The sequence below is a fragment of the Saimiri boliviensis genome, chromosome 14 (assembly GCF_048565385.1).
Source record: "Saimiri boliviensis isolate mSaiBol1 chromosome 14, mSaiBol1.pri, whole genome shotgun sequence".
NCBI classification, from domain to species: domain Eukaryota; kingdom Metazoa; phylum Chordata; class Mammalia; order Primates; family Cebidae; genus Saimiri; species Saimiri boliviensis.
The window spans coordinates 81875582-81896259 of NC_133462.1; the positions used below are offsets into that span (position 1 = coordinate 81875582).

The following is a 20678-nucleotide window of genomic DNA, read 5'->3' on the forward strand; positions in this document are numbered from 1 at the left end:
GGGAAAATGACATACATTTATCCTGGGGGCAGGGGGAATTAAAAACAAATATCTCATAGCTTTACTCTGAGATGAAACAAGAATTTGTTGTAAATTCAGCTTAGAAAAACTTCAACTTTTAGCTGGGAACTGCAAAACAATACGACAGTTTTCAAAGCTCTGTCCTCATGCAATTACGTATTTTGTCTGAGAAAGCTGCCGTCTTAGATGACGGAACTCATCAAACCATCAAAACATCTAGAATGTCCTGGAGGTTAGAGTACATATGTGGACAGCAAACCTCCCTCTCCTCTTGGGTGTCCATTTGCATGGAGATTTTGCATGCTTTTTGGCTGGAGAAGAAGTAGTTTGTGCGTGTTTTGATTGGTGCATGGTACCTGTGGGAAAGGGAGGAAGAGTAGAAGGCAAGCAGGGGATGAACAATGTGCCTGTTTCCCCGCAGGAGTGCCTTTGAGCACATGCAGGCTGCTTTAGTGCACAGCTCGGGCGGAACTGCGTGGCGGGAGAGAGTCATCACCTACGGTGCCCATCAGACTTACCTGCACGGCAGACGTTAGCATTAATAAGCAGGTAAGAAACAGTAGTGCCATTAATGCATTCTGAAGTAAAACAGAAAATGCCCTAAGAAGCTGGCACGTGACAGCATTCCACCTGGAGGTCAGAATGCAAGGACAAAGACAGCCTTTATTCTAAGCACACAGGAGCCTCCCTCTGAATTTCCCATACACCCCTGGGAAGACTTTAAACTTGGAAAGATACATGGGGGCCACAGGATCTGAAATTAAGGTTTAGATGTGAAGCACAAGACATTCCAGTTATACCACGAAAGTCTGCCATAAATCCTCAAATATCATATAATTCTAAAGAAGCATACATGAAAAATTTACTTCTATACTTAGAGCAACCAACTGAGACATGGCCATATGGATTATCCACAAAGAATCTTGAAACCCAGGATGAAGGATGAATTCCGTCTGCCACTGACAAGATGTACAGCTTGTCCAATGCACTATTAATCCTCATATGTCCCAGATATGCAAACTAATTTAATATCAACTTCATCAATTCATTTAATATCAGCATAATTAAGAAAGCTGTTCAAAGCATTCAGAAGTAAATTGAAAAGATCTTTATCTAGCTATAAAACAGTTTGCCTTCATTACTGTAAATGAGAATAAATGAGAACTAACCACAGTTCTAGTCTACTCCTTGGGACAAATTTAATAATGTGTTTGAGAGCTGTATCACCATCTTTATTGAAGGGAACATTATTATGTTTATACAGGGTTCCTGCCTATTTCTACTACCTACATGTTATATTCATTTTTGGAAGCAGCAACAATAAAAATGGTTTCATTTATTTTTCATTATTTCACAATGTCAGATTTTCTTTTTGTTTCACACAAAACCACATGCCTTAACAACTACAAAGGGATTAACCCATTTCTTCTACACCAGAATCCTCACTTTATCTTCATTGCTGTGTCTCCCAGCAATGCCATAGCTCTTAAGCCTGGAAACGAAGCTTTACTCACCGAGGCTGAGAGACACAGTCATAATTTGATGGTACAGGTTGTAAAGGGCCTTCTTTCTGATTTCCAGATTTTAAATAACAGGATCTAATTTCCCCTGTAAAATCAGAAAATTTCAGCAAAGAAGATGACATAATTATTTGTACAGAATTGTCTCAGCTTATACAATTTTCAAGTTAAAAGGAAACTTATTTTGTTCTGTTGTAATAATTGCTGAGAAACTGGATCCATTCTTTATTTCTCCACAGAATGTTTATCATGAGAGGTCGAAGGATGTCTAAAAGAAACTTTACCAAGAAAATTGTCTTCAACCTATTTCCCTGCTGATACACTTAGACAAGTTTTGACTTGGTTACTTATTACTTAATTACTTTTGATAGACTTATTTGTATCATCTCTTAATTCGCTTTGTATATATTCTCTTCATGTGTCAGCATGATCTGTACTAGGATATAACTGAGGTTTTCTGTATAAGTATACCTCCATATCATGTACAAAAAGCAGCTTATTAAGTGTACAGTTTTGACTGGTGGACCACAGGAGGCCATCTCTGCCTCCAAACGTGCAGGTGAGCAAGTGGACGGATGCGTCAGCCAGTTAATGAGGAAAAGCTAGAGACAGAATTAATTTGCAGAGTTCAATTAGCTCCACTAAGGCAGTTCAGGAGATTGAGGTGTGAAAATCCGTTCCTTTTCTAATGTAAACGGTTTCTGCCCAGAAGAGCTCCTACTAGTACCTTCTTCAGTTGACACAGGAAGTGTAATTAACCTTGTCTGTGGTGAGCAGCTGGAAGGTGGCCCTCAACTCAAAGGTGTTTTCCACCAAGAGAAACTGTATTGACAACCGTAGCCCCATGGAAGCTTTCATGTAAGTGAGAATGTTGTTCTTTATGATGTAAAAGTCCCTTATATTTTGGCAGATGCAAAAGTATTTAAAACTACAAACTACTGAACTCCAGATAAAGAAACTATATAATTTATTCTCCACACCAGGATCCTTTCAAGAGTAAAATAACAAGCACTACTGGATCTATATGATACATAAGCCAAGACCCATCCCAGAAAAACTAGGACCTATATCCCTTAGCCTTTGAACTTTGAACTTGCCATTTTTAATTCTCTATGCATATTATTTTAAATTTTTTTTTGTAACAAGGCATTAAAAAAATATGTCAAGGTCAGGTGTGCAACACAGATCCAATTAGTTTTTACTGAATACCAGGCATTGCCCTCTTGAAGTTGATAACTCTAAGGGGGGAATGCCATTAATCAAATTATTATACAAGCTATAATATTATCAAAGAAGGAAAGAGATGGGGTGTTAAAAGGACAACAAAAACTGATGAACTTGATTAAGTTTGGGGAGTCCAGGAAAGGTATCCTGAAAAACTTACCTTAGGACTAAGATCTGAATAGCACACATTGGGGCACAGCATGTGCAAAGTCCCTGAGATGGAAGGGAGCATACTCTGTTCAAAGAACATTATGTGTCAGCTACGGGGCTAAATCTTCCAATTCTCAAGTCTAATTATCATGCTGAGTCCTGAGAAAGCTGACAGTTTTCCCCTGCCTGTTCATTAGTAAAGAGCTCCGAAGACTCACCATGTTCATCAATGAAGACATGCATAGCATCCACAGATATCTCTTCTTGTACAGATGTTTCAGGCCCACTGATGACTTGCAAGACAGAACTATCTTGTTGGGAAGTTACCCTGTAGATTATCTGTCTTTGTCTATTGCCCTGGAAACTTAACATATATAAAAGTTTCAAAAAAATGATTAGAAGTTCATCCTTATCCTTAATAAAGCATTAAAAGCAGCAGCCAGTAAATAAGTCTGTCTCATGCTTTATGATCAAGTGAAACTAAGTAATTTATCCTTACAAGGCCATGGTCTTGGCAGGCTGAGTGCATACGGGGCTGGTACTAGCATGGTCTTGACTTTGCAAGTCTGGTTTTCCTTGCTTAGAATTGTGTCCACTGAGCTTTTCATTTTCCAGGATTTCCTCCTTTTTTTCCTGGAAACAGTTATCTGAAAAACATTGCTTTATGTATTAATATAATATAAAATAAATCAATGGTGAAAGCTCTGGCAAGTAAGTTACCAAAACTGAAACAAGAATAGAAAGAAAATCTGAGCAGCTCCTCTGAATGCAAAAGGCTTTTAAACAATTTTTCATTTTCCTAATTATGGAAGTACCTACATAGATTTGAAAAACAGAATTACGTATAAGTTTGAGATGTGTTATTTAGGCATCTACAAACACCTACTATTTTACATATAGGCTGAGGAACTAACTCCCTTGAAATAACTCAGTGACGACCATGTGCTCAGCTGGAAATCACCCATTTAGATTACGTAGTTCTAAAAGGTTCATATCTCATAAATGAATAACCTCAGATTCAAAAAAATTACAAAAACAAATCTGGCTATTTCAGAGCAAGGTCCCTTTTATCATTAATAAATCTTATCAGTCTTTCTTCTCACTCACTCTCCAAAACTGAATTTTCAAGCTAAAGCTAGAATTGACCCTTCAAAAGCAAATACCTGTTAAGTATAGCTGGGGGCAGGGGTTATTTTTGTTTGTTTATTTGTTTGTTTGTCTGAGACAGGGTCTGGCTCTGTTGCCAAGGCTGGAGGCTAGAGAGTAATGCTGGAATCATAGCGCACTGCACCTTCAATCTCTTGGGCTCAAGTGATTCTCCTACCTCTGCCTCCCAAGTAGCTGGGATGACATGCACAAGCCACTATATTCAGCTAATTTTTTAAATTTTATGTAAATACAGGGGCATGCTATGTTTTTTCAGGCTGGTCTTGAACTCCTGGCCTCAAGTGATCCTCCCACCTCAGCCTCAGCCTCCTGATGCACCAGGATTACAGGTGTGAGCCACCACACCTGGCCAAGTACAGCTGATTTTGAAAAATATGCTTAGCACTGTGGAGGACACAGTGAGCTACACCACCTACTCCTTGCCCTGAGAATATTTTAAGGTAAATGAGAATTCCAAGATCAATAAGTATAGATTTGGGGTGGGCTTTTTTTGTGTGTTTTTTTTTGTTGTCGTTGTTTGTTTGTTTGTTTTGCATTTTTGAATCTTCTTCAAACAATGAGCCAACCAAGGGTCTCAGCTTATACCATTATGCAAAATGGACTGCATATGTCCCTGAGGGTCAGCCCTTCCTTATCTGTGGACATATTCCAACAGTCACTTTTAAGATCAAAAGGACCATTGTACTCCCATGACTTACTCTGAGTAAATTATTAGCTCTAAAGCTCAACAGCTTGTGCCTGAGAGAACAGAATTGAGCCTGAATCTACAAGTTCTTTCAAGACATACCATTAGAAAAGTCTATCAAGCGCTGCCTAAGCCCTCAGAAAGCAAAACTATGTTAGTGTCTGTGGGATATAAGTCATATTATTGCATATATAACAAAATTATTCATCCTTAAACTTCAAGTAATTAGAGGAGCAATGCTGGTGTCTCTGCGAGTCCTGAAGATAAACATTTTCAGCACATCTGTGAGACTACCATAAGAATTCCTTGGTATGAAAATGTTTGCATTTCATTTGACAGCCCGTCAAGATAGAAGTTTTCACAGTTTTCAAGAAACACATTTATAAGAAAGTGCTATCATAACAAATAGCTTTAGCCAGTAATCATGCCTCATAAAAAATCACAGAAAGGCACATTGACACAGCTCTCCTGCTTCACACTAAGTGTCTTTGAATTCATTTGTTCACATCTCTTTATCATATCTTAGACTCCTTTTCTCTTAAATGGGTACATTACATAAGTCAACATATGGACTATATTTTTCCTTCTTTCCTTAAAAAACACTTTTATAGAAATGTTTCTGTTTATAAAAATGGTACACATTCATTGTATATAATTTAAAACTATACAAAAGAAAAAGCTTTGAATCACTCTTTTTTTTTTTTTACCAACTTAGGTTTGGTTTATTTAGTTCAGGAAGGCTAGACTGCTTTAACATTCAAAGAACAATGTAATTGCCATATTAACAATGAAGAAAAAAATCACCTCCAAATAACGAAGAAAGACTTTGTATAAAATCTGAGTATCTGTTCAAGTTATTTGAGAGCCTCCTAGAAACCTAGGAATAGAGGAACTTCCTTAATATTAGAAAGTTATCTACAAAAAAGCTATAATAAATTTCATATTTAATAGTAAAACGTTGAAAACTTTATCTACATTAGCAATGAAACAAAAATATCCCTACCATTGCTTTTATTCAACACTGTACTAGACTGGCAAACTTAGAAATGCAATACTGTAAGAACAAAAAAGCTGTAAGATTCTAAAAGAAATAAAACTCATTCACAGATATTACGTATGTAAAAATAGATAAATAGAATTAAGTTTAGAAAGGTTGCTGAATGCAAAGTCAAAACCTAAAAGTTGTATTTATGTATCAGCAAACAAGATGTAACTTTTCCCAAAGGCTTAAAAAAAAGTATGGGCCCGGCATGGTAGCTCACACTTATAATCTCAGCACTTTGGGAGGCTGAGAGGGGTGGATTACTGGAGGTCAGGAGTTCAAGACCAGCCTGGCCAACATGGCGAAACCAGTCTCTAGCAAAATTCCAAATTAGCTGGGCGTGGTGGCATACACCTGTAATCCCAGCTACTCGGGAGGCTGAGGCAGAAGAATCGCTTGAACCTGGGAGGCAGAGGTTGCAGTGAGCCGAGAATGAGCCATTGCACTCCAGCCTAGGCAGAAAGAGCCAAACTCCGTCTCAAAAAAAAAAAAGTATCAAATACCTGACCGACTCTAAAAATCAGTTCTCCCAAATTGATCTATAGATCTGATGGAATTCCAATAAAATCCCAACAGCCTTTTTTGTTGTTAGTGGCTTTTTGTGGAATAAATTGATTCTAAAATGTATATGGAAATGCAAAGTCCAAGAATAGACAAAATATTCCTGAAGAAAAAAAAGGGTGGGACTATGTACTAATACTATAGGAAACATTAATATTACAATAACAGAGTCTGGTATTGGCATAAATAAAACCTTTAAGACTAGTAAGAATAAACAGCAGAAATAGACATACATATATACGGGCACAAATTATGACAAGGACCCCCAGGAGGATGCCTGAAACCAGACAGTACTGAACTTGATTGCCCTCAATCGGAATGTTTCTGTGCATGTCTTCTGCCCACAAATTTAATGCCTTTTCCATCTTAACTGAGCACTTATCACCCACTGTTACTACTCTGAATGATGAGAATTTAGAACTTAGAATTTAGAATTTAGTAAGGAATTCATAAGTTCTAAATTCTCATCATTCAGAGTAGTAACAGTGGGTGATAAGTGCTCAGTTAAGATGGAAAAGGCATTAAATTTGTGGGCAGAAGACATGCACAGAAACCCCCGCCATCTGCAATTTTGTTTCCCACAGTTTGTTATCAAAAATATTACATGGAAATTTCTGGAAGTAAGGAATTGAATCACTCTTAATTCTGATATTACCACTGGAACCAATTTGATACACATCACACCAGTCTCTTTTTCCTAGATATATGCACTTTTTTTTTTTTTTTACAAAAAAATGAAGTCATAATACAGGTGTGGTTTTATACCTATCATATTTATCTTAAACTATTGTAAATATTTAATGCTATTGGATATTCATCTACATCATCCAAAAATAGTAGTTTTATAATATTACACTGATAATGGTATAATTTAAATAGACCCTGACTATAAATTTACTTTGTTGCAGTTTTTCATATTATAGATAATTTTTTAATAAGTATTTCTATACATATTCATGATTATTTTCTTAGACATTCTTAGAGGTTAAGAGACTGAATGGACAATGGCCAGAAAATATTCATAAACAAAGAACTCTGACCAATAATCTGCAACAACCAGGTGAGAAAACCAACCCATTATCCAGAGTAACCAGGCCAGGAAGCCAAAGTACTACACACAAGTCAGGCTTGTAGGAAGTCGGACCACTATTTCTGGCAAACCATCCAGGAAGCCAAACAATAACCCCTGTAATCATGAGTCCTAAACGGCCAGGACTTAATTCATAACTGACAGCTTCCCTAATGTGTGTTCCTGCTTCCAACTTAGGACCACCCAAAGAAAGCCACATACAGTTCCCTAAACAAGCACATGGAATGCCTCACTCCTCCTGGGTTAGCCACCTCCAACTTCCCAATACCGGTAACTTATGGTCAGGGCACATCGGAAGCCTTCCCTTTTTTCCGCTGTGAGGCTTTGTCATTCTAGTTGCCTTTAAGTCACTGCTGAACCCAAGTGATGATGGCTCACTCCCTTGCTATAAGCAAGCTCTGTATAAATAGACTTTCCTTGTTCTCATTCGGGTGATCCTCATTTATTTCCACAAAGTAAAATAAAGTCATGTCAAACAAAAAAGCAAACAAACGTGGTTTAAAGACTTTACAAGAGTGTGTGGTTTTTCCATAGCCTTGAATTCTAGGATATTCCTGAGACCTGAGGATAATCCTAAAGCCCTTTGTGAAGAGAACCTGGGCTCAAAATCAGAGTGCGTTAGAGAGAGCTGGAAAATCATGTATCTCTTTGTAGTCATGTCCAAGCTTAGGCACTGTCCTCCTAATGAACAGGAAAAAGATTAGGGAACAGTTCCTAAGCTGCTAGTATCATTAAACTCCGTCACGTTGTTTCATAAACACAGTCAAAAACTGGGTTTTCTGATTACAATAACAAATACTTTAGTGAAAGAAGAGTGAGAGGATATTAACAATCTCGAAGACACATGGCACTGCTGAAAAACTATCTAATTTGCCATGTTTGACATTGACGGTCTTCTAAGAGCTAAAAGATTCATTGTCTGTCTCTTTCTCCCCTTCAATTAAAATCCTCTGTCCTTTCCTAAAAGAAGCATGTTATTCATTCCAGCTCCTCCCTTCCTGCTGTACCTTCAAGTTCTTGATAACTAAGCATATTTCATTCCACAGAATACCTCATATCTCCCTGCATACAACCTCAATTTCCAATGTAACCCTTCTGATTGAACGTGGCTGGTTGAAAAAATTAAGAACAAAAACTCAAGTTGGCAAACCAAATAAACTTTACATGTGGCCCGAGAAGAAAACAAAAATAAAAGACTAAAATTGATCAAATAGCAAATACATATTTTCTTAACTGAATCCTCACAGTAAATCTCTAACGTTCTATGATTCCTACTTTATAGAAGAAACTCTAACACAGATCGATTTGGTCAATTGTCCAACCTCACCAAGCTGGTATTACTGAACCAAAATCCGGCCTTGGGCTATGTGGTTCCAAAGTCAGTGCTTTATCCACTGGACACATTGCTTCTTTGAAGGCTTTCATGTCCTTTGGATTATCACTATCTAATACAGTGGCCAATAGTCACGTGGCTACTTAAATGAATTAAAAGGTAATAACATTAAAAATGCCACTTCTCATCTGCACAACTCCCTTTTCAATTATTTAACAGCTACATGTGGTCATTGCCTACCATACTGGACTGCCAATATGGATTATTTCTATCACTAAAGAAAACTGTATTGGACAGTGCTAGTCTAGAGGTATGAATCTTTATACTGGATAGATGATAAACACTCAAATATTTTATTTAAAAATGTTTACCTCAAGCTACTCATGTTTTATATACTGCCCTGTCTGTTAAAAAGTTTAACTGAATCAGAGAAAATTAATCAGAGACACCACTGTGGAGTCAGAGGAGCCCCTGACTGTTCAGAGAGCAGAGCAAAAAATCCCAGCACTAAGAAATGCTACCACCTACAGCACAGAAAATGAGCTACCATATGCAAACAGAACTTTCAGTAAGCATTCCTCCTATACAGATGCCATTTCAACACAGATCTATGTAGAAATGATATGCTCAGAAATCCCAGCATTAATAGAATTTAAAGCTAAAAGACCTTATAAAAGCTCTAGTCTAGTAATATCATTTTATCCATGAGGAAACCAAGGCCCAGAGATATTAAGTAATCTGAAAATAAATATACCTTATCTTTATATAGGAAATGTCATTTAATTTTAATGAGCAAGGACTCTGGGACAAGACTGCCTGGAATCAAATCTCAGTTCTAGCATCTCTTGAACTGACCAGATACCTGGGAAAGCTCACGAAAATTTCTGAGCCTCATTTGAAGAACAGGAATGATAATGGTGAATCCATAACATAAAGTTATATAAGGAGTAAGTGAGTTAATATGAGGGTAACTATATAATTCATCATCTAAACTGGGGACTCTTTTGAGAGAGAAAGTCAGTGCTCTTAATAATTATGTTGGCAAAACCTGTGTAAATGAGGACCCTTCCAGGCAAACCACAAGATACTGTCACCCTTGGAAATATGTGAAAAGTGCTTAGGACACTGCCTGGCATCAATTAAGAGCTGCAGAAGTGTTTGTTTTTATTTTGTGTACAACATGGGATAAATGGCCAATTCTGTATTTTATAATGGAACTTAGCAGGAAAAGTAGATTCACTTCATAGAAATTTGCAATTTTTCTTAGAATCAGCTTTCCCAGAAGGCATCTATTCCATAAAGGAGGAAATGTCTATTGCAAGTACTTGCCACAGTATTAAAATATAATTACTTATTTCTCTGGGAGCAAATAGTATTGCCTTCTATAGGGAAGCCAAAAAATTATGGAAATGTTTTAAGTGTCCTGGTAGAGTAAGATAATACATGTATACATGTTCATCACAGAGCTGAGAATGGGCACATTCGGCAAATATTGATGACAAGCCAAGCTACAAACAATTGCCCAAGAGTTATAACACTATTTGCAAAATCACATCACAGAGGACAAATGACAAAGAGGCGTATTGCCTTCTACGTCGTCATCAGAACAGAATGGACATGGAATCGTACCTCGGAGAAGCCCACTTTCTTCATTCGGCTCTGCTGAGCCATTCAATTGATTGGATGCCGCCACCTTGGAAGTATTAATGGATTCTAACAGGGAGACAAATTCCAGGAAGTTGGACTCATTTGGTATTTGTCCTTCCTTAGCCTCTAGGTCAGATTTCGAAGTTGGCATTGTTTTCTCTTTATCATTAATAATTTCTGCAGAACTTTTACTCAAGAAGACATCTGTCCCACTGTCCACACTGAGCCCCCGGGCATGTCTCTTTTCATTGCTGGACTTACAAGACGATGGGTCAAGGTTAATCTGGCCTTCTTTCCCCACCTTAGACTCAGAAGCTATATCAGGTATAAGTTGGGATGCTGATTCCCAGGGTTCCCGTGAGGAAGAACTGTGATCCTTGGCGGCACTTTCCCCCTCCCCAGATCCGTAGCCAGGACACTGATTGGTGGATACCCTCGCCTTCAGTCTCTCTGGAGTCCTTTTGCTTCCATTACCTTCAGGACAGGGAATATCACCTCCCCCGTCCTCAGGCAGGTCCAGGGTGATCACGGGAATTGAGATCTGCTCCGCATTTGGAGAACTGGCTGCCCTTCGGTTAGTTGGCTCAGCACCAGACTTTAAGCTGGTCTTCTCTGTGCCAACCACCTTCAGGTGGAGGGAGCTTTCCAAATCTGTCATGGAGTTTGGGGTACTGCTCATCGTGATAACAATTTTAATGGGTTCATGTAGACTTAGTGGGTCTCCGGGTTGAGAAGTATCAATGAGAGTAACAGCAACTTCACCATCTGAGGAGTCTACTTCCTGGTTCAAGGGCAGGTCCACCTGGCAGGAAGTGTCTGCCTGGCAGGAAGTATCCGCCTGGCAAGAGGTATCCACCTGGCAGGAGGTATCCACCTGGCAGGATGTGTCCACTGGCTCCTCCACAGGCTTGGCCACGATGGTGTCACACTGAGGGCAGCTGCTGCTCAGGCTATCCTGAGGTGAAGTGCTTTGCACTCGTTCCCTTATGGAACCCTGGGGACAACTGACAGGTTCTGGAATCAGGACTGAATTCTCACTCCCCCATGGCGGAAAAGAAACATCTGTTTCTAGCAAGTCATACTGAGACAAAGACAGGTGGGGCAACGTCTTCAAGGGACCCTTATCCACTAAGCCACCCTCAGATCTGTGACGCAAAGGAGGCTGCCCCTTGCTTCCTCTTTCCTTTCCTTTACCACTGATGAAAGTTTCTGTGGCAACTGGTTTTACGGGTATTGCTGACTTGGGCGTGGTTTCCAGCATGTGTGCTTGAGAAGCAGGTAAGCTTTCCATTTTGATACCAGGTGAGGTAGATGACACTGGTGCTATGGGATGGTCTTCTGATAGAATGACACCTGAAATAAACGACACACGGCAACTTTATCGGCATCAGAAATGAATAATGCCCACGAGCAAGACTTAATGAACAATAACAAAACTAAAACAGCACCAGCAACTAATGGAATTGGATACTTCTTTTTTTTTTTTTTTTTTTTTTACTTTAAGTTCGGTGATACATGTGCTGAATGTGCAGGTTTGTTAAATAGGTACACATGTGCCATGGTGGTTCACTGCATCTATCAACCCGTCATCTAGGTTTTAAGTCCCGCATGCGTTCGGTGTTTGTCCTAATGCTCTTTCTCCCCTTCCTCCCTTCCCCACAGGCCCCAGTGTGTGATGTTCCCCTCCCTGGGGCCGTGTGTTCTCAGTATTCAACATCCACTTATGAGTGAGAACATGCAGTGTTTGGTTTTTGGTTCCTGTGTTAGTTTGCTGAGGATGATGGTTTCCAACTTCATCCATGTCCCTGGAAAGGATGTGGATTCATTCCTTTTTATGGCTGCATGGATACTTATTTTTTAAAATAACACTTCCAGTGTTAGTGTTATTTATTTTTATTGTTGTGTCCTTGAAACACAACAATAAAAATAAAACAAATGAAAAGCCATACAGTATTATAACTAGGTATATAGCATTTACATTATTGTATTAGGTATTTTAACGAATTTAGAGATGACTGAAAGTATACAGGAGGATGTGTGTAGATTACATGCAAATACGATGCTATTTTATATAAGAGATGTGAGCATCATCCACGGATTTTGCTATCCACAGGAATCCTGGAACCAAATCCCCTAAAATACTACAGAACACCACCAACTAGGATGGTGTCTTTTATAAGATTTGACTAAGAAAAAAACAAAATTCCTTGCTTTACTGCAGTGATGCTAAGAAACACCGGACTTAGCAGCTGAATATGGGTTTAAATGCTATCTGTACGTTTTACATACTATGACTCAGAATGAAATAATGTATGTAAAACTTCTACTGCAATTCCTAGTACAAGTGAAAAATAGGAAATGATTGTTTTCATTGGGATAATGAAATTAAAAGGCCAGACCAGATATTCAAAGTATGTAAGATTATGAGCTATAGCACACCTAATCTGGAAGAATATGTTTAATATGATGAAAAAGGTATGTGCTTGTATCAGACATAAAGTAACATTGTTATTAAGTTGTATGTGCAACTAAAATATTAGAAATCTAACTAATGTAAATATAGTTCAGCAGTAATAATATAGAAAAATTCTAGATAATCCTGTACTTATTGTTATAATGGGATACAGCTGAATGATGAAAAAAGAAACTTCATTTTAGGGGTTCAGGGCTATGGTGCCAATCTCAGCTGTTTTCCACAACAAATTAAATTTTATACTATTTTCAAAATCGAAATAGTGTATAAAATTTGTTTTGTAGTAGTGGAAAAGAAAATAGAATTGCAGAGAAAGAAAGGAATCAATTCAGGCCTCCAAAAGATCTTTTCTAAGCCTTCTGCAGGTAGTCAAAAGACAAAAATAATCTTAGTAAAAACATAAAACAAAAATTGTTTAGGTTAAGACACTGTTCCCCCAAAACAAAATGTGACTTGAAATAAAGGTAGATATGCAGAATGCTATACAATTTCTCCTGTCATTTTTTGATGCATATACTATAATAAAATTTTATATAGATGATAATTGATAAATCATCAATAAAAAACTTACATGTCTGCTCTTTATAAGCCATATGAAATGACACACAGACTTGAGAAATGATAATGAATTATGATAAACAAAATATCACAATTTGAATTAAGACTTGATATACAAATACTGATAAGAAAAAAATAAAATTAAGAGTTAAAGAAACAAAGTCAAGATATAACTATGCAGTCTTAGGTACAGTTCTCATTTTCAATTAATCAACTGGCATTCTGTTTTATAAAAATATTTTTCACCTCACTGAGGATAATGCTGTGATAAAATATAGACAACATTTTACCTTTGAGATCTTCTACGGTTTCCTGTCCTGACAACTCCTAAACAAATGAAAGAAACAAAAATCAAGAGATGACTCAGCTGATCGTCCATTTCCAGGCAGTTGGCAGTAACTGATCAGTTGTTACTGGCAATAACTGATCAGTAGTCACTGGTTTTCTAAATGGTATGTAGGGAAGAGAAAATACAATGTTCACTCTCCTTAAGCTTCTATAAAATGGGAACCAGAATGGATACAAACATACATAAGCATGGACATTCAACCAAGACAACTGTATTGTGACAAAGGGAGAATTGCTACTAAGAAAGTAAAAACAGAAGGAATAAGCCATGACTTACACTATGGTGAACAGAGCTCAACAAAGTTCATCTAGGAAAAGGTAATTTATTGACTTTCCAAAAAGACAAGTGTGATTTAAAATGGAAAGCAGAGGTGATAGCCATTTCAGGTGGAAGGCATTGCAGATCTGAGGACTTACATGAATGACAGCAGGATGGAGAAGAAAGCAAAGGTCTGCACGTTGGTTCTCTGACCAGCGTGGCTGACCCAGCAGGGAGGGTGGACGGCAGAGAAGGGCAGTGAGTGTGCTTTGAACATGTGACTGGGCATTTATTTTATGGTGCCAAGGGCACCCTTCAGGCCATTTCTGTACCCTGGGATGTGATATTCCACTGTGCAAGAACCAGTGATTACAGCATGCAAGCTACAATTGCTGCTGCTGAACACTCCCGTTCTAGGTGAGGTCAATGACGAAACAACACAAAAAGGGTGAAACAGGAAAAAAAGACCACTAACCAATGGCCCAGAAGAGCGATGAGAGGTTATGCTTTGCCCTCGGGAGCTGCAGTGGAGGGGAGGCGTAGAGAGGTTTCGGTTGGCCTCTTCCTTTTTGCCATTGTGAATCTGCCTATTATTGCTAACCCAACATGAGAAACACAAGAGCAGTCAGTGATATTCTCAAACAGAAGCATGACTCTTTTAGTACTAGTCTAAAAACATTTTTTTTTCCTAGAGTCCATTCTGTCGTATTCCTTACATATAAATCTTTTGTTGTTGTTGTTATTAAGAGACAGGGATTCACTCTGTCCGGGTAGGTTGGAACGCAGTGGCGCGATCATGGCTCACTTCCGACTCAAGTGATCCTCCCAACCCTTATGAGCCACCATGTGCAGCAGATAAATCTTATAATAAACATTATTCTTAGAGGACATGCTATCTCAAGGAGCTATAAGAAATAACACAAAGAATCATGAAAAGAATGCTAATTCTCAACACTCTCAATATTTCAGTTCTATGTAATGTATCACTTTTATATCAACAAACACACATGCTATTTTTTTTTTTTTTTTTTTTTTTTTGAGACGGAGTTTTGCTCTTGTTACCCAGGCTGGAGTGCAATGGCGCGATCTCGGCTCACCACAACCTCCACCTCCTGGGTTCAAGCAATTCTCCTGCCTCAGCCTCCTGTGTAGCTGGGATTACAGGCACACGCCACCATGCCCAGCTGATTTTTTGTATTTTTGGTAGAGACGGGGTTTCACCATGTTGACCAGGATGGTCTCGATCTCTTGACCTCGTGATCCACCCGCCTCGGCCTCCCAAAGTGCTGGGATTATAGGCCTGAGCCACCGTGCCCGGCCAACAAATACACATGCTATTCTTTAAAATACTCTGGCATGCTCTAAGCATTTAAATAACAACATAAAAACAGTGAAGTGAAATTTTTAAGGCGAATGAATTCTAGATCATACGAGAAGGTCATATTGATAGCCAGTTAAACCATCTTGATTATGAATGTCAGTTTTATGCCTTAAATATATGCTTAAATGTAAGAAAAATGCACATATTTCTATCTGCCTGTACTAGTAATTTCATAAACCACTGATAACAAAAACTTATTTTAACCAAGATAAAAACATTTAAATTTCGAACTGCCACGTTAATTGGAACCATTACCTTGGATTTTTGTGATTAGCTGTGTGTTCGCTTTTGGCCTCCTTGTCTCTACCTGGCTTTTCTTCCTTTCTGGAGGGCTTCTGCTGAATTACTTCTCCTTGATCAAACATGAGGTGTAGGCGGTAACTGACCAATTTGATTATGGTGAAGAAAATAGTCACTGAACTGCAGTAGAAAAATACAAGGATCGCATTTGGAGGAAAAGCCTGAAGGAGGAAAAGAAAGAGAAAAATCATCTGCTAAAAATTTTCTTCCTGTTTTAAATTTGGAAGCATGTTTGGACTATGTATTAAACATAAACTGGGCAAGATTTCAAATTTGACTGATTTTGCAAGTTTTACTGGTTCAAATACCTGAGGAGAAAGAGCTGCTATCTTTTTAAATTTTTAAGTCTTTTTCGTTTCTCAGTTTCTGTAGTAGTTGGACTGATAACCAACATATGATTTGTGAGCAGGAACCCCACAGAAAAAAAGATATATTTGAGGAAACCTCTCCAATTGTTGGCGGTATTATTTTTTAAGATGGAGTTGGCTTTATCATCCAGGCTTAAGTGCAGTAGTGAGATCTTGGCTCACTGCAACCTCCGCCTCCTGGGCTCAGATGATTCTCCTGCCTCAGCCTCCTGAGTAGCTGGGATTACAGGTATGCACCACCACTCCTGGCTAATTTTTGTACTTTTAATAGAGACAGGGTTTCATCATGTTGGCCAGGTTGGTCTCAAACTCCTGACCTCAGATAATCTGCCCACCTTGGCCAAAGCGCTGGGATTACAGGTGTGAGCCAACCACACGTGGCCTCCACATTTGATGAGCTCTTATCTATGGCCTAATCCAATGCATCTTCCTATGCATCTGGTCTTAAAGGCCAGGAATGTATTTGTTTTCATCAACAAAACACAAAAAGCCTTGTGGAGAAGAGAAGGAAAAACAAGAGAGAAAGGTTAGAGTAACCACTCCTCCATTCCCCTCCATGACCTCCCATTGGGGTGAGGCCATGGATTTCCCTAGAGTTGTAATGAACACAGAGGACCACAAAAAAATACTACTTCCAAAAGGAAGAGGGATATTTCCAGCAGAGAAAAATGATCTGAGCATGGTGACTATAGTAAGGTTCAGCCCAATTCTATGCAATCCCCTCAAGAAACAAAAAGAATCACTGGGACTGGTGGAGTTGTCCCACTCTGTAGCATCTCCCATGTACCTTCCTAATTCTCTCCAGGACCATGGACTATCACAGGTTCTCTGGTCCTTCCTAAACTACATTCCTATTATTTGGGATGGAAAAAGATCCTGGAATGTCCCAAGGTGATCTTCAGGACAGCCTCAATGATCCACACGACGCTTGTATCAATGGACTGCCCTAAAGAATATTGGAAATCCAGTAATCAGTGTAGTCTGTGCCGCAACCTAAACATAGCTAGGCTTGCAGACAGCGGAGCTCAGTCCAGATCTGCGCCTAAGCAGCCCCTGTACAGCTCGCCATGGTCCCATGCAAGAGTCTATCTTCTAGGTGAGCCTGTCCCTAAAACGGAATAGCCAAACAAACAGCACAAAAAAGAAAGAGGAAGATGATCAACAAGTAAAATATAAAGTAAGAGATTTCCACCATCACTTACTGGTTCTTATTATGTCATGGGGGGAAAAGTCCACAAATAAATATAAAGCAATAAGTAAGTGAAGAAATAACTATATAAGATAATATGAGATAGATAATAAAGCAAGGTACACTAACTGGCAGCAGATAAGGTTTATATTTACAAAAGATACATTGGTAAATAGAAACCTTACATTTACATACTAAATACTACTAATAAGTTAAAATAATACTAATTTAAGTACTTCTAAATTAAATATTACTAATACTACTAATTTAAATACTAAATTAAATACTACTAATTTAAATACTTCTAAATTAAATATTACTAATACTACTACTAATTTAAATACTTCTAAATTAAATATTACTACTACTACTAATTTAAATACTTCTAAATTAAATGTTACTAATACTACTACTAATTTAAATACTTCTAAATTAAATGTTACTACTACTACTAAATACTTCTAAATTAAATATTACTAATACTACTAATTTAAATACTTCTAAATTAAATATTACTACTACTACTATTTAGTATTCTTATTTATATTTACATACTAAATACTACTAATTGCACACTAAATACTAATAGCCCCTATTACTTTTTCTTAATTATTTTGGGTTTTAAAAATCTAAGCGGATCACCTGAGGTCAGGAGTTTGAGACCAGCCTGGTCAATGTGGTGAAACCTAGTCTACTAAAAATATAAAAGTTAGCCAGGCATGGTGATGCATGCTTGCCATCCCAGCTACTCAGGAGGCTGAGGCAGGAGAATCACTTAAACACAGGAGGCAGAGGTTGCAGTGCGCTGAGATCACACTATTGCACTCCAGCCTGGGTGACAAGAGCGAAACTCCATCTCAAAAAAAAAAAAAAAAAAAAATCAACTTTTGCTTTATTGTGGTAAAATATACATAACTCAAGATTTACCATCGTAACCATTTTAAAATGCAGAGCTCAGTAGTGATAATTACACTTACCTGTGTGTTATTGCCACTACCATCCATCTCTGGAATTTTCATCTTCCCAAACTGAAATTGTACTCATTAAACACTAACTACCCACTTTCCCCACACCCCATCCCCTGGCCACCTCCACTAAACTTTCTGTCTCTATGATTATATGATGACTTTAGAGACATCATATAATTAGAATTATAAAGTACATAATCTTTTGTGACTAGCCTACTTCACATAGCATAATGTATTCAAGGTTTATCCATGTTGTAGCCTGTGTCAGAATTTCCTTCTTTTTAAAGGCTGAATAATATTCCATTGTATGACTAGACCACATTTTGTTTATTCATTCATCCATCAATGAACATTTGGGTTGCATCTACCTTTTGGCTACTGTGAATAACACTACTCTGAACATGGGTGTACAAATATCTGAGGCCCTGCTCTCAGTTCTTTTGAGTATATGCCCAAAAGAGGAATATCTGGATCACATGGTAATTCTGTTCTTTTCTTTTTTTTCAAGTCAGTCTCACTCTGTCACCCAGGCTGGAATGCAGCAGCACAATCTTGGCTCGCTGCAACCTTCACGTCCTGGGTTGAAGCAATTCTCCTGTCTCAGCCTCCGAGTAGCTGGAACTATAGACTACCACACCCAGCTAATTTTTGTATTTTTAGTAGAGACGGGGTATTACCATGTTGGCCAGGATGGTCACAAACTCCTGGCCTTGGGTGATCCACTCACCTTGGCCTTCTAAAGTGCTGGGATTACAGGCTTTACTGTGCCCGGCCTATGTTTAAATTTTTTGAGTAACTGCCTCACCATTTTCCATAGCAGCTGTGCCATTTTATATCACTCTGGTTTTTAACTACAGCCCAATGGGTTATTGCTTCCCATCTCCTGAATGGCCTGGACAGATAAAAAATCTGGCTGAGTAAAGATTAGGTATAAGCAATGCCCGGCCCAGTGAGAATCAACCACTGCTGAGGGTTTCTGTGTGCAGACATAAAGAAGGACATTCTTGGGGGCTCAACCTTTATTGATATGTACCTCATAAGGATACAACATCAATTGGCTTTTGCAAGCTGATTTTGAAGAAGTCTTCTGGAAATGAATAGATTCATTCTGCACATGAAGAAGCTGGGTGTAAAGTGGGTCATGCTGCAGCATTGATGAGCTCACAGAACTCTCTGTAAGTTAGCTACCTAGCAACTTCAATGACCTGACAGAGAGCCAGAGACTCAGGAGAAATTAATAAAAATGTGGCCTTTCTTGGCAGTCAGAACACACCATTGTTAGAGAGAGACAATTCCTCCCCACTCTTTGGTTTCAAAAGAGGGGATTATTTCCTCTATACAGCCAGCCTCTCTGCCCCCTGATTCACTCCTCCCTCAGTGACTTCTGATGAGTGATTTGGGGAACAGGAACGGGGCATGTCTTTCTCACGCCCTCCCCTTCTTCTCTCTCAGGAGCTGGTTGGGCCAAGAAGGTGTGTATGGGTGGCTCCTCTGCAAGGTCTCCAGTGTCAGGCCCCAAGGAAAGAGGCCCAAGGCTGTGCATGGTGCCTCTGACCATATGGGTAGGTCTCTATGACTCTGGGGTCCACAGTGAGGAAGTCTACTTGCCTGCAGATATTAATATCAATCACATTCCCAAATATCAGTTCATTCACACTAAAGGTGATCTTCTGAACTCTCTCTGTTTGACTCCTTTGTCTCCCTTAAGTGCCTCAGAAAGGGAGATGATATCTATTAGGTCACCAAGTCTATGAGTGAGGTTCTTGAACGTAACTAGAAAGGGAGCCACTCAGTGTTTCATTGAATGTTTTGTTCTCTTGGTCTAGGCATAATTCATTTATATGACACATAATAAGCCTGATAAACTCAGTTTCCCAGCTCACAGAAGAAACTGGAAGGGAAAATGAGGAATGAACAGAAGTAGGAGCAATGATATAGCAAGACGTAATAAATGACGGCTGAAGTCATGGGAAACATAAAACTAGAAAAAGGAAAACGTATCCATAAAAAGGCAAAGACACTTCTACAAATATTTTCTGAGACACAAGCACACCTCAGTTATGTCTGAGGCTATCACTACAATAGCATAATATGATATCTAGAATTCCAAAGAAAATGGTCTGTGATATTCAATATACTGTTAAGAGAAGGCAGGGACATTTAAAACTATCCCATCAATGTGGTTAAAATAAGTTGAGTTTTCCTGCTTAAAGGTTAAGTTTCAAGTAATTTGGAAAATGTTTATACTCAGAGTATGTAGCCTAATAAATGAGGCATTAATCTGCCAAACATAACAGTCACACTCAAGTTTGACATTTATACGCCCATCCAGGAGTGCTGGGATGGTTCTGCTGTATACCAGAGCATTTCCTGTGGCTGTGGGGAACTGCTTAG

The 20678-nt window shown here is 38.6% G+C and overlaps 1 protein-coding gene across 1 annotated transcript in view; it reads right to left on the reverse strand.

Moving 5' to 3' along the window:
• PCNX2 (pecanex 2) overlaps positions 1–20678 on the reverse strand; it is a 291889-nt gene that overhangs the window by 250968 nt on the left and 20243 nt on the right. The window contains exons 2-8 of the mRNA XM_010351533.3: positions 15715–15920; positions 14554–14674; positions 13762–13798; positions 10423–11793; positions 3415–3562; positions 3134–3279; positions 1536–1629 (exon numbers count right to left, since the gene is read on the reverse strand). Coding sequence (XP_010349835.3) covers positions 1536–1629; positions 3134–3279; positions 3415–3562; positions 10423–11793; positions 13762–13798; positions 14554–14674; positions 15715–15920 — 2123 coding nt within the window. The remainder of the gene's footprint in view (positions 1–1535; positions 1630–3133; positions 3280–3414; positions 3563–10422; positions 11794–13761; positions 13799–14553; positions 14675–15714; positions 15921–20678) is intronic.